We start from the raw sequence: 13173 nt of genomic DNA, 5'->3' as shown, positions 1-13173 counted from the left end.
CTCCCTTCCACCCATGGCCATATCCTTTTAGTTGTTGTTAATCCTCACCCGAGGATATTTTTTCCATTGATTTTTAGAAATAGTGAAAGGGAGGGTAGGAGGGAGGGGAAGAGGGAGAGAGGCAGAGAGAGAGAGAGAGAGAGAGAGAGAGAGAGAGAGAGAGAGAGAAACATCAATGTGAGAGAGACACATCAATTGGTTGCCTCCCACATGCATCCTGGGGATCGAACCTGCAACACAGATACATGTCCTTGACCAGGAATCAAATCCACAACCCTTCAGTGCATGGGCTGATGCTCTAACCACTGAGCAACAATGGTCAGGGCACATGGCCATATCCTTGACCTAAACTCAAGTTCACTATCTGAATTTCTAAGTTCTTCCCTCCAGCATCCTGTATCATTGTTCTACGCTGCTATAGCAAACTACCATAAACAAAGTGGCTTAAATAACACAAATTTATTATCGTACAGTTTTGTGTGTTAGAAATCTGACTTGGGGCTAACAAGGCTAAAATGATATTGGCAGGACTATGTTCCTTCCTGTGGGCTCTGGGTAGGATCCATTTCTTACTAACATAACTCTGGTTTTGGTTGTGATGATGACAGTGTCCCTAGCTCTAGGAATTGTATTACAATGGTCTACGCCAGTTATGGTGATTCTAGAACAGCCGTGGGCAAACTACGGCCCGTGGGCTGGATCAGGCCGGTTTGAAATGAATAAAACTAAAAAAAAAAGACCATACCCTTTTATGTAATGATGTTTACTTTGAATTTATATTAGTTCACACAAACACTCCATCCATGCTTTTGTTCCGGCCCTCCGGTCCAGTTTAAGAACCCATTGTGGCCCTCGAGTCAAAAAGTTTGCCCACCCCTGGTCTAGACATTCATGTTTTCAGTCACTTTGCACCAACAGGTGGCCATGATCTCCTGCTAAACATGAGGAAGTCAGTTGGCGCACATCTGGGAAAGATTCTCCTCCCGGACAAAATGAGAGCTCTTGTCAACCTTTTCTCTCCTGCTTTGAATCTCCAAATGTTTGAAGATATACTGTTTGGAGCTGTGGCAGCAATTTGTGATGATGACTTGGCAAACTTAAGGAAGCAGGCTTTCACCTTGAGGGGGGCAGGGCACAAAGACACAAAGAGCCTGAGTCTTTGATGATACTACTGTGCTTTTGGACCAAATCCTGGGATGACTTATTTTCCGACTTCCTGTTTCATGATATATTTAAATACCTTTTGGCTTCGTGATATATTTAAATATATTTTGGCTTAAGCCTCTGCTTATCAGGTGCTCTATTCTTTTCAACCAAAAGCATGTCTAACGGATTTAGGCCTAGGTGAATCGTCAGATGAACTGTGGCATCATGGGACGACATATGATGGAATGTATGCAGATTCACAGAGGTTCTCACACCTCAGGGTGCACCAGAATCACCTGGCAAGCTTGTCGCAGTGCAGGTTCTAGGGTTCCATCACCAGAGAGTTTGATGCAGGAGGACCAGGATGGGTGGAGGAAACTGGCCGTGGCAGCCATAGGGAAGTCGGGAGCTCAATATCCCTCCAAAAAGAACTTGCTTCTCAGCTGTGAGCAGCCCTCTCAGCTGACATCTTCCAGTTGTTACACCTGCAGGATATACCTTAGTGTTTGAGCCAGAGTCACACTCCTCTCCCACCCAGCGACGAAGTATGGCAGGGGTATTCGGGCATGGCCATTCCTGCCCAATGTGGGGCTCTAGTGGGCATCTTTGCTCTGAAACTCATCATTGGATTGGCTGAGACTTTGCCAGATCTGCCTCATGCTCTGAGCACCTACTACCGAATCCTGGTTCCTTCCCTCTTTCCTTTCTATCCCAGGTGTCAGATGAGCATTGTGGTGTAAAGCCTTTCTGTACTCAACACTGCTTCCTCCCTTTTCTATATTCCACAGGCACTGCTACCCAATAAACTCCTTGCTCTTCTAATTCCATCTTAGGCTCTGCTTCCCAGAGGACCCAATTAACACAATGACATTTTCAAAAAGCACCGAGGGATGAGTCTGATGCAGTTGATCTGTGGTTAAACTTCAGGAAACTCTAGTGTAGAATTTGGGTTCTCTGTTCCTTACCACAACTCCAGAGATGGAGAGAGACGATGTCTATCAGGCTCTGCCTCCGGGTTCTAGCCTGTTTTCTCCTCTTCATTCTTCTCTGGTGATACGTTCTCTTTTTCCCACCAGGACATTTAGCATAAATATTTGGCAAATGGGTCCAACTACAGTACCTGTGAGGAACCTCTGTGGTACAAACTATTTGCTATTGAATCAGTTTACAAAACTGTACAAAATGATACAAAAAGATTACGTGTACATGTTTACCTTTTTCAGGTATTGTAGTAACTCTCTGGAGTATCTGACACCTTCGCTCTCACTTCTGTAGTCTGAAGGTCCATCAGGGGCTCTGATCCTTTTGGTTACAGTTTTCTTCTGGAAACCTTCTTTCAATCATTGATTGAGGGGAAATGGACACCCCGTGGGAGCAAGCATGTGGCAGAGGCCCACCATGAAGAGGAGCCCTGAATATGGCACATGCTACTTTACCATATTGCCGGGAAACAGCCTTCCCTGAAGCTCACATCTCAGGTGTCCAACTTTCAAAACCAGGTTTTACTGGTCCATCTTTGCACTAGTACTGAAAAACTGCAACTCACAGGTACAACCTAAACTAGATTCATCAAATGCTCATTGGGATAGAACCAACCAAAAAATCAAAAACGACCAAAGAACACTGTTACTCTTGATATTATACCCATAATGTAGAGTGCCATTTTGCAAAGTGATTCAGCACTGAGTTGGGGTGAATTAATGCTAATTCTTCCAATCCTCATGGTGTAGACAGCTTATGAAGGCAGCAATGACATAAATACCACACATTCCTTTCTGTCATCACCATACATAGGGTTGCTAAAACTAGGAGTCTTGCCCTGGCCAGTGTGGATCAGTGGTTATATTATAGTGTCATGCCCTGCACCGAAGGGTCATGGGTTCGATTCCTGGTCAAGGGCACGTGCCTGGGTTGCAGGTTTGATCCCCAGGGCGCATGTGGGAGGAAACCAATTGATGTGTCTCTTTCACATTGATGTCCCACTCTCTCTCCCTCCCTCCCTCTGTTCTACCCTAAACATCAATAGGGGGGCGGGGGGGATCCTCAAGTGAGGATTAAAAAACAAAACAACAAAAACACCAGGAGTCTTCCTCGATAGCTTCCTCTTATACATCTCTCACCTCAAAGTTAATGCTAAGTGCTAGCCCACCTACTTTCTAATGATGTTTCTAACTCTTGTACTAGTACTTGGCACCACCTCCACTGCTATGATTCTTGCCGAGGCTTCTGTCTTCTCTCTTCTGGACTCCTCTGACTGTCGCAATAGCCTCCTCCCATGCTTGTTCCTTTCTAACCCTTCTCACAAGGTTGCCAGAGGGATATTTTACCGTAAAATTATAAATCAGAACGAGCCACTTCTTGACTTCAAGCCTTTCAGTGACTCTGCCCTAAGAAAAAAAAGCAAAGCTCTTTACGTGCCCTATAAGCCCTGGAGCAATCTGGCCCCTTCCCTCCTCTGCAGCCTCATGTTCCTCCTCTCTCCTCTTATCGACCACACTTCTGCCACTCTGGCATTCTTGCAGCTTTTTGAATGGGCCATGCAAGCTTCTTATAGATCTGAAGGCCCCTCTTCCAGGGCAGTTCTTGTCTCCGTTTGTAACTCTCTTTCATCTTCTTCTCATCAGAGCTGTCACTCCCTCAGGAAAGCCATCCCTCACCACTCCAGCCTTCGATATTTGGCCTCTCCTTAGGTGCCATACTGTTCCTTTATAGAACTTGACCACATGATAGTTTGTGCAATGTGCATTTTTCTGTAAGCTCCATGAGAGCAGAGATCTTGTCTGTCTGATTGAATGCCAGGTACCCAACACCAGACACAGTATTCATCAAACTTACCTAAAAAATGAATAGAATTTATCTTATCGTAGCTCAATCTGACTCTCACCAATTTTTCAAAGGTATTTCATCCCTCTAGCAGAAAACAAAGGCTTTGATCCCAGCTGCTGATAATTTCTATTTACTACTGAAAACACTGAATTCTACTAGGTTTCCTGAAACTAGGGACTAGGTGAGCAGCAAATTATTCTCATTGGTTCAAATACACAATATACTTCCATACAAATCACTTGGAAAAAGTATATAATATGTTAGAATGTTTTAAAAACATAGCCCATAACTATTCCCTCAGGCTTAGATTCTCAACAAAGCAATAAAATCCCCAGTGGCCCTGAATCCCACTGAGACTCCTCAGCTCTCTCAGTTCAGCCAGCAACTTGAAAGCCCTGGCAGCATGAAGGTCAGAGTTTACATTTCCACGTGGCTGGTTGCATCTACTTTCTGGGCCAAGCCTGCTTCCTATGGACCTGAGGGTCCGTCTTCCAAGGCAGTGTTACCTCACCGGGTTGAGGTTGGGGTAGGGCTGGGGGTAGGGCTGGTACGGGAGATTATAACGGGGTGAAGAAAAGGAGCAAAGTGGGCCGAGAGACTCAGGAAGGTTCAATAAATTCTGAGGCGGATGTCAGTCAGGATCTGGTCAGAGAAGCCGAACCACTAGGAGAGCGATATACAAAAAGGGATTTCTTTCGGGATTTGACCTTTCACATTTATGAGATTTGGTTATGTAAGGCTCTGTGTCTGGTATGAGAGCCTGAAGTCTTCAGCCAGTAGTCAGGAAGGGGAGATGGCTATAAAGCAGCAGCACTCAATCAGAGCTGATTTGCCTCCACCAGCCCCACTGGAGACATTTTGAGTTGTCATAACCGCAGGGTGAGGTACTAGTATCCAGGGGTAGAGTCCAGGGATGCTGCTAAATATCCTATAATGCACAAGACTATTCCCCACAATACGGGATAATCTGACCCAAAAGAAGTTATCTCTAATAATCTCTTATGGGCAAGGCCTGTAATTCAAATGTTTCTAGGTAGTTAAGTGGGAGGTAGGGGAGAAATTTCTCTTGAGCCTGTGGCTAAAGCTGCCTTTAGCTCAAAACAATCTGCATACCACAGAGGCACATCTTGGGGTGACTCACTCTGTACCCCCACAACATTTAAAAGCAACCACCTTAAATTGCTTAAAGCACTTCCTAAATAGTACGACAGTAAACACAGGGAGCTGGAGTAAGGAGCTTGTCAGACCTTCTGTAGACCTTGAGTTTGCTCTTTTACTAGAAGTTGCGTTGTTCACCAGACTTCTAAAAAAGATACTAGTTCTGCTATATGGAAATCTTCTTAAACCTTCCCTGGGATATTCCAGGAATGACCTGCTAGAATGTTGTGTTACAGTAAAAAACATATGGGTCTTTTTTCTCTTTAGGAACAAAGTAAGATAGAAATAAAAATTTCAAGAGCCAATACTCTAAGTGTAATAAACTCTTCAAGATCATTTTTTCCCTTTAAAACATAACAACTGAGTACAAAATAATAAACCCTAAAATCTGAAACAGCAAGAGTCTATAGGAGAAAAAAAAGAGCAAGGGACAGCCTCTGTTTTTACTTGAATTACAGCAGGTATTGTTATATTCAACTGGAGGTAAAAAGCATTGGGAGTTCAAGTCTCCAGGAAAATAAAATCCTTGCTTCCCTGCTTTTTATGAGGAAGAAAAATGAAATTCTTCTGAACTTCATTGGTCACCAAGAAAAACCACAGTATATCTAAGAATTGTTTAAAATATCATATTAAGTAGGCTAAATAGAAAACCAAAACCTCAATTCATATAACTTTACTTTTCCATAATATGTATAATTCCTGAAGTTATTGTGCATCTTAAAACCTGATGGTCCTTTGGCAACTCCTGAGTTAGCTAGTACTTATAAAGAAACTTCTGTGCTACCAGGGAAGAAATACTCTTAAATCCAATTTCTGTAAGAGCCAGGTAAGTGGAAAACACTAAGATCTCCATTTAAAGGGTGTCTGTCATAACAAGTACCCAATATGACAGATGAAAGCCCTGACTGAATTAGTTTCAAAATAATATGAAATGTCTCTGCTTTTAGGACAAGAGTTCAAGATTTAGAGTCAAGAAACTCGGATTGAATTTCTGGTTTTGCCACTTATGAGCCACATAAACTTGAAAGGGGGGAGGAGGAATGCTATGGATTAAATGGTACCCCTACCACCACCACATCCACATGCAGAAGCCCTAACCCCCAGTATGATAGTATTTTGAGATGGGGTCTTTGGGGATAATTAGATTTAGATGAGATCTTGAAGTTGGGGCCCTCATAATGGGATTAATGTCCTTCTAAGAAGAGACACCAGAGAGCTTGCTCTAGCTCACTGCCTCCCCCTTCTTCTTTCCCTCCCTGTCCCTCTCCATCCTTCCTTCTTTTCCTATTTCTCTCTCTACCATGTGAGAACAGCAGTTGCAAGCCAGGAAGAGAGTCCTCACCAGAACCCAGCCATGCTGGCACTCTGATCTTGGACCTTCTGCCTCCAAAACTGTGAGAAAATTAATTTGTGTTGTTTAAGCCACTCAGTTTATGGTATTTTGTTATGACAGTGCAAGCTGACTAATACAGGGAGACATTAAACTTCTTTTCAGTTTCTCATTTGTAAAATTGATTATCCCTAAGCCCTAGGGTTATGAAACATTCAATGAAAGAATATATTATGAGAACTTTTAATAAACTGCAAAGAATAGTGCAAATGCATGGTCTTGTTCCACCCAGCTACATTGTTCAATATTATAAATAATTATGATAATAATAATAGTAGTAGTAGCTGCCATTGAGTTCTTACCATGTGTCAGGCACTATCTATGCTAAAGACTTTGCAAGAGTCCTATCTTTATAAGAGACCTATGAGACGGGTATTATTTTTACTCACATTTTACAGATGATAAAACTGAGATCCAGAAAGCATAAGAAACGTGCTTAAGGCCAAATGACTATGAAACTGTAAGGGAAGAAAAATATCGTTTTCCTTCTACCCTTCCAGATTCCCCACCAGGTCTCTGTAGCAAAAGGCAGATGAACAAGAGAAAAGCAGGCACATTTATTTAGTGTAAGTTTTACATGACACAGGGAATTTCACAGGGAAATGGAGACTGGAAGAAGTGGTTAAACCTGAGGGTTTTAACGCTAGGTTTGATGAAGAGTGGAAAATCCTAGAAAACGTGATAGGACCAATTGTAGTCAACTGGGGCAAGTAAGACCTGTTCATTCAGTTTCCTCCCAGAGTCCCTCTGTCTTAGAATTAAAGATGCTCCTGTTTCCCAGGTATAGGAAGGGTACCTCTCTATTTCAGGTAAAGGTCAAAGAGTTCTTACACTCATGGTTCCTCAAATTCCTTCTGCGTATAATATTCTACATGCCAAGGTGCTAAATTTTGGGGTAGAGTGTCCTGAATGCCATCAAAACCATGTGGTAAGTGCTATACTAAAGAGAGAGAAATAATTAGAGTGCTTTGAAAGCATAAGGGAGGTGGCCGTTATTTAGATCCTAAATAACCCTCAATGATTTTAGCCTGTCTTCTATTTAAGGAGGTCCTGACATATCCTCCACATAAGGTTGTCCAAGAATGATAGAGCAAGAATGGGAACTGGTCAGCATGTATCACATGCTCAACCAGCACCAGCCCACTCAATAGGACTGTCTAGCACCTAGAGCCAGAAATAAACACCCAGCTATAACTGAACAAAAACACAGGGGTTTTTTTTCAAGTGAACAGCCTCACTTCACCTCACCTGAACTCACATTACATATTTCATTTTGTCCTGCTTGCCAGAAATTGATCCAGGAATGTAGGAATTTACTGATAAGCTTTCTCTGTTGGAAGGAAAACAGAACTGTACCTTCTTTTGTCCTCCTTTATCAGGGTAGGCCACGTCTCAAGGGGAAACTCAAACTGGGTATGAATTTGTGCCCAAAGAGGTAAGGAACATGTTGAAGATTATGGTTTCTGCGTAAAGCTTCATAAATCAATATCCTAGCCCAGATTCTGGAGTCTAAATATTATTATTTAAGCAGGAAGTTTTTGGTTCCTAATTTTCCACCTTCTTGACCTAAAGGGGGCCCAACAGTTTACATCAGAGATTCTCATAAAAACACCCAATGTATGTTTTTATATGGATCTGAAGAGACTAGAAAATACCGTATATATTCAATGTATATATGATAAAAAACCATTATTAATATTTTTTAAATAAACCATTTTGCCCTACATTAGTACTAGTAATGAATTACACTCACCTAATGACCTGGTTCTAAGTCCTTTACTCCCAAATGCACATGCCACAGTAAATAAACCCTGCTCATTAATCCTGCTGTCTTATCTGAGAGAGGCTGAGAATAATTAGAGGAAGTAAAGTTTGCCTTGTGCGTGAATTCAGAGCAGACCACAGGAAGACACTTCTGTGTCCATTGCCTGCTGCTCTAGAAATCGGAAGGAAAAAAGGTAACTGCCTGAAGCGTCCTTATCTAAACAACATGCCAGGTGGCAATTGGGGAATGTACAGACCCTGTGCCCAAGGCCCTTTCACATTGTTTCTCCGTGCTAAAATCCATCCCAAGTGTAACCAAGGCCACCACAGTCTCTAGGCCCTGGAGGTGCAGGAGTGAGGTCTCATCCTCATGCTTTAGCATTCATCCTCAACCAGACTAGGTCACTGCCTGTGCAGTGAAAGGAGGAAGTTTTCATGCTCCTCCCCATTTACTGTTCAAATCATTGCTCTGGCCTCTGAACCACCCTGTGGCTCATTAATCCTTTTCCTCTTCCTTAAGGAGAAATGCATAGTGGGATTCCAGCAGTGATGCCAGAAGAGGGAACTCATCAGACTCCTCTTTATGAGAACCACTGCCAACAAGGTCTTGATTTCAAATCCCTAAACACAGGCAACTCTTTCCAAGTTCTCAGAAGCTGTCTGTGCCACTTGAGTTGGGTGGCTGGGAGACCCCCTTTTGCCAATGACTGCTCAGTAATGATGTGGAGTTTACCGTACATGGCCATTAGAGGCAGGGCATAGTCATGTTATTCCTTGGAAAAAGTGACCCCAAACAGGTTACCCTATAGGCTACTGTACAAAAGGCCAATTTTTCTCTAAAACGCAAAACAATACAAAACAGACCATCCAGTCCCTTGTCACAAAACAAAACATCCAGTCCCTTGTCATCCTAACTGGAATCTTAGAATTTGATATTTTAAAGGCTCTTTCAATATTATCCCATCTAAGCATGCCTTCTTACAGGTGAGAGAACCGAGGCTCAGCAAGGCCATATATCTTACTTAAGGCCCTCCAACTAATTCATATTCCCAGGAACTGGAACAGAAATCTCCAGGTCCTGGTCCAGTCCTCCTGGGGTTCTAGCTAATATACAGGCAAAAAGTACTGCTACAGGGTTAACACAGCCCATTTTCCCAGGACAATTGTCATGCAATAATAATCTATTAAACATTTTTATACTCCAATATACATATGTATTTTAGGGAGTAAAACAAGACTCTTCAAGGAAATTTCATGTTTGTGATAGTATTTGGGGAGATGTTCCCAAGTCATAAACACTGGAGTTGCACTATCACTATGGTAGCCACTAACCATAAATATGTGGCTATTGAGCACCTGAAATATGGCTGGTACAAATTGAGGTGTGCCATATAAGTGTAAAAAACACATGTGATTTGAAGGACTTAGTTTAAAAAAAAAACACAATAAAATTCCTCAATAATTTCTTACAGTTACTTAATTTCACCGGCTTCTCTTTTACTTTTTTTAATGTTGCTACTATTTAATTGGAATTATATGTGGGGATTGCTTTAAACATCTATTGGACAGTGGCTGGACTAGTGAGTAGACATTAGGGCTGTTCAATAGTCAGCCTCTCTTCATTCCAGGCACAAGGTAGAATTGCAGGTTCCTGCCCCCTTTCAAATGAGGTGTTGTCATGTAGTTTGCTTTGGCCAATGAAATGTGAGTGGAAGAGATGCTTTCTTCTGGGCAGTGCATGTAATTGCCCATGCAATACATTGCAATGCCCTCCAAGGAAACTCTTGAAGTGACTATGGAAACTGAACCACTGTCATGCTGACTGTGAGTTGAGGCTCCTGTTGCTTCATCTTAGATATGAAATGCAACCTCAGAATAAACTTCTTAAAATAAGCAAATAAAATTTTGGGATTGCTCATTCCTATAGCAAACCGAACATATCCTAAGTATAGCTTTCTGGTTTAAAGGTGTGCAGAGAACTATGACATAACAGCAATTCCCGAACTTACTTAACTGCAGAACAATTTTGAAAGTGTAATGTTTTAACAGAATATTAACTATAGCTCATCTAATCTAATAAAAGAGAAACATGCAAATTGACTGTACCTTTGCTATGCCCCCAAGCCACGCCCACCAGCCAATCAGAGCGACTATATGCAAATTAACCCAACTAAGATGGCGGCCGGCAGCTACGGAGCTGGAGCAAGCAGGAGGCTTGGTTGCCCTGGCGATGGAGGAAGCCAAGCTTCCCGCCTGCCCTGACCGGCTCTGGCCTCCACTGAAGGCAACAAAGTTTCAATTATAGAAGATAAATAAACCCCAGATACCTGCTTGCAGCCAGCCTCCACTGGGAGCTTGGGTGGCTGGGGGCCGTGGCCAGCCTGCAAACAGTCATCTGCCCCTCACCCAGGCTGGCCAGGCACTCCAGTGGGGACTCCCACCCTGAAGGGGGTGTGGCCAGTCTGAAAAAGGCCCTCAGCCCCTCACCCAGGCTGGCCAGGCACCTCAGCGGGACCCCCACCCTGATCCGGGACACCCTTCAGAACAAACCAGCCAGCCCCCACCCATGCATCAGGCCTCTATCCTATATAATAAAAGGGTAATATGCAAATTGACCATAAGAGCAGAAAGACTGTGAATGACTGGTCACTATGACACACACTGACCACCAGGGGGCAGACGCTCAATGCAGGAGCTGCCCCCTGGTGGTCAGTGCGCTCCCACAGGGGGAGCTGTGCTCAGTCACAAGCCAGGCTGACGGTTGCCAGTACAGCAGTGGTGGTGGGAGCCTCTCCTGCCTCCTCAACAGTGCTAAGGATGTCCGACTGCAGCTTAGGCCTACCCCCCGCTGGCAAGTGGGCATCCCCCAAGGGCTCCCGGGCTGCCAGAGGGATGTCTGACTGCCAGCTTAGGCCCAATCCCCTGGGGAGCAGGCCTAAGCCAGCAGGTGGTCATCCCCCAAGGGGTCCCAGACTGCAAGAGGGCACAGGCTGGACTGAGGGACCCCTCCCCAAGTGCACAAATTTTTGTACACCAGGCCTCTAGTCCTATATAATAAAAGCCTAATATGCTAAGTGTCGGGTAGTCTGGTGACCGGTCAACTGTTCAACCAATCAAAGCATAATATGCTAATGATATGCTAAGGCCTCTCAACCGCTGCTATGACCACCAGGGGGCAGACACTCTGACCAGTAGGTTAGCTTGCTGCTCGGGTCTGGCTGATCAGGACTGAGCAAGATGGGCAGGACAAGCCCTGGAGCCCTCCCATGCTCCCTCCCCGGCTGGCAAACCTCCCACGTCCCTCCCTACATCCCTCCCTGGCCGGCCCAATCAGCCCTGATTGGGACTGGGCAAGATGGGGCTGGACATGCCCTGGAGTCCATGTTTGTCAATTCATGGTCCTCTGATGGTTGCTGCCCCTCCAAGCCTCACAGCCATGTCTAAGAAGGAAAAGAGCAATACATAATAGGCTTTCATTTCAGGAGGCTTTGCCTTTTTATTCAGGAAGTGACATACTAGGGCTTCTGCATGTATCTTATTGACTTGAAGTGTGTCATTTGGTCCCCTAGCTGTCACAGCCTCTGCAGTTGAGACAGTTAACAAAGAAAGGGGTTTGAGGCTGTTTAGGCCAGCCAGCCTACAGCACCTTTCACGATCCTGCCTTTGTGTGGAAGAGCCAGCCTGGCCAGCCACACTGCAGCCACCAATAGTGAGGGCCCAGCATGGATCAGAGGCCCTACTTCCCCCTCCAACACGAGGCCTTATAAAATCTCCATCTACTGACCACTGTTTTTGAGAGAAAGTGGGAGGGAAACTTTAATTTGATCCTGGGACACAAAATGAATGAGTTCATCCCAAATGGGACTATTGACATCAGAAGAGACTGAAATATTATCAACAGGACAGATTAGAGTTTGCCTCCCTCTCACTCACTCCCTACTCGGTTCTTCACATTTTGTGACCCTCATGGGGGCCTGTGAAAAAGTTAAATGTAAAGCGCTACCTTTTCTTTGCACATCTGAATGTAGCATGGATGAATATGGGAGCCTGGGAGCCTTATAATATCAACAGTGGTGAATATATAAAGATAAGAAATCTGTATCTGCTGCCCATCCTGTGACTGTATGGTGTGGTATTTATATAACATCATGTCTTGAAGCACTTGGCAAAAGCAACAGTGTTTATTTACTTGGTACAAGAGTATAATTTTTTTGTGGCCCTAATGTGAATTCATAAGTGGCAATTGTTTCTGCTTGGAATCAAAACAAAAAATGTACTCCCCTTATTGTTATTTTGGATACATCTGTGATCCAGTTGCAACATCTGGAACCTGTTGAATCTAGTTCTTTTTACAAACCAAAAGAATTCTAATATTAATTTTGTTTTTTAAAGGGATGGATATTTACTTAAACTGAGGCTGTTTGATGTAAAATGTTCAGCGTGTTAGGGGAAAAACAGATTTGTCTAATTTGTGGCTTAAAACAAAAGCTTTTGTGATACTGGATTCTGGGGGAATTTTGTTTTTACTTGTCAGACTTTGCACAAATGCCCAATAAACATTTGAATGATCTGTTAACAAAGTAGCATTTCTTTTAAACAATGAGCAGAGATGTCAAGAAAACTCAAATGATTTTAAAACATGGCCAAGCAGTCTTTTGTTAATTTTTAAATCAAATAGGAATATTTTAAAGTTCTTTAAGGGAAAACTTGTAATTTAGTATCATATGCATTTAAAATTGTGTTTAACTTTCTTCTGAATTAGTATTATTCTATGTTAAAAAAAACCCAAATCCAAACTTTATACTACGCAATTAAAGCCAAAGTTGATGTCTCTAATGTTAAAGTTTACTTGTAAACATATCCTTAGACAAAAGAAGAAAATTAAGAAA

The 13173-nt window shown here is 43.2% G+C and overlaps 1 protein-coding gene across 1 annotated transcript in view; it reads left to right on the top strand.

The window, feature by feature from the left end:
• The first annotated feature begins 1712 nt into the window (after nucleotides 1-1712).
• Nucleotides 1713-13173, top strand: part of DAZL (deleted in azoospermia like) — a 37783-nt gene continuing 26322 nt past the window's right edge. The window contains exon 1 of the mRNA XM_036333812.1: nucleotides 1713-1832. Coding sequence (XP_036189705.1) covers nucleotides 1713-1832 — 120 coding nt within the window. The remainder of the gene's footprint in view (nucleotides 1833-13173) is intronic.

This window comes from Myotis myotis, unplaced genomic scaffold (genome assembly GCF_014108235.1).
Source record: "Myotis myotis isolate mMyoMyo1 unplaced genomic scaffold, mMyoMyo1.p scaffold_m19_p_13, whole genome shotgun sequence".
Taxonomy (NCBI): Eukaryota; Metazoa; Chordata; class Mammalia; order Chiroptera; family Vespertilionidae; genus Myotis; species Myotis myotis.
This window is presented reverse-complemented; position numbering and strand designations above follow the sequence as displayed.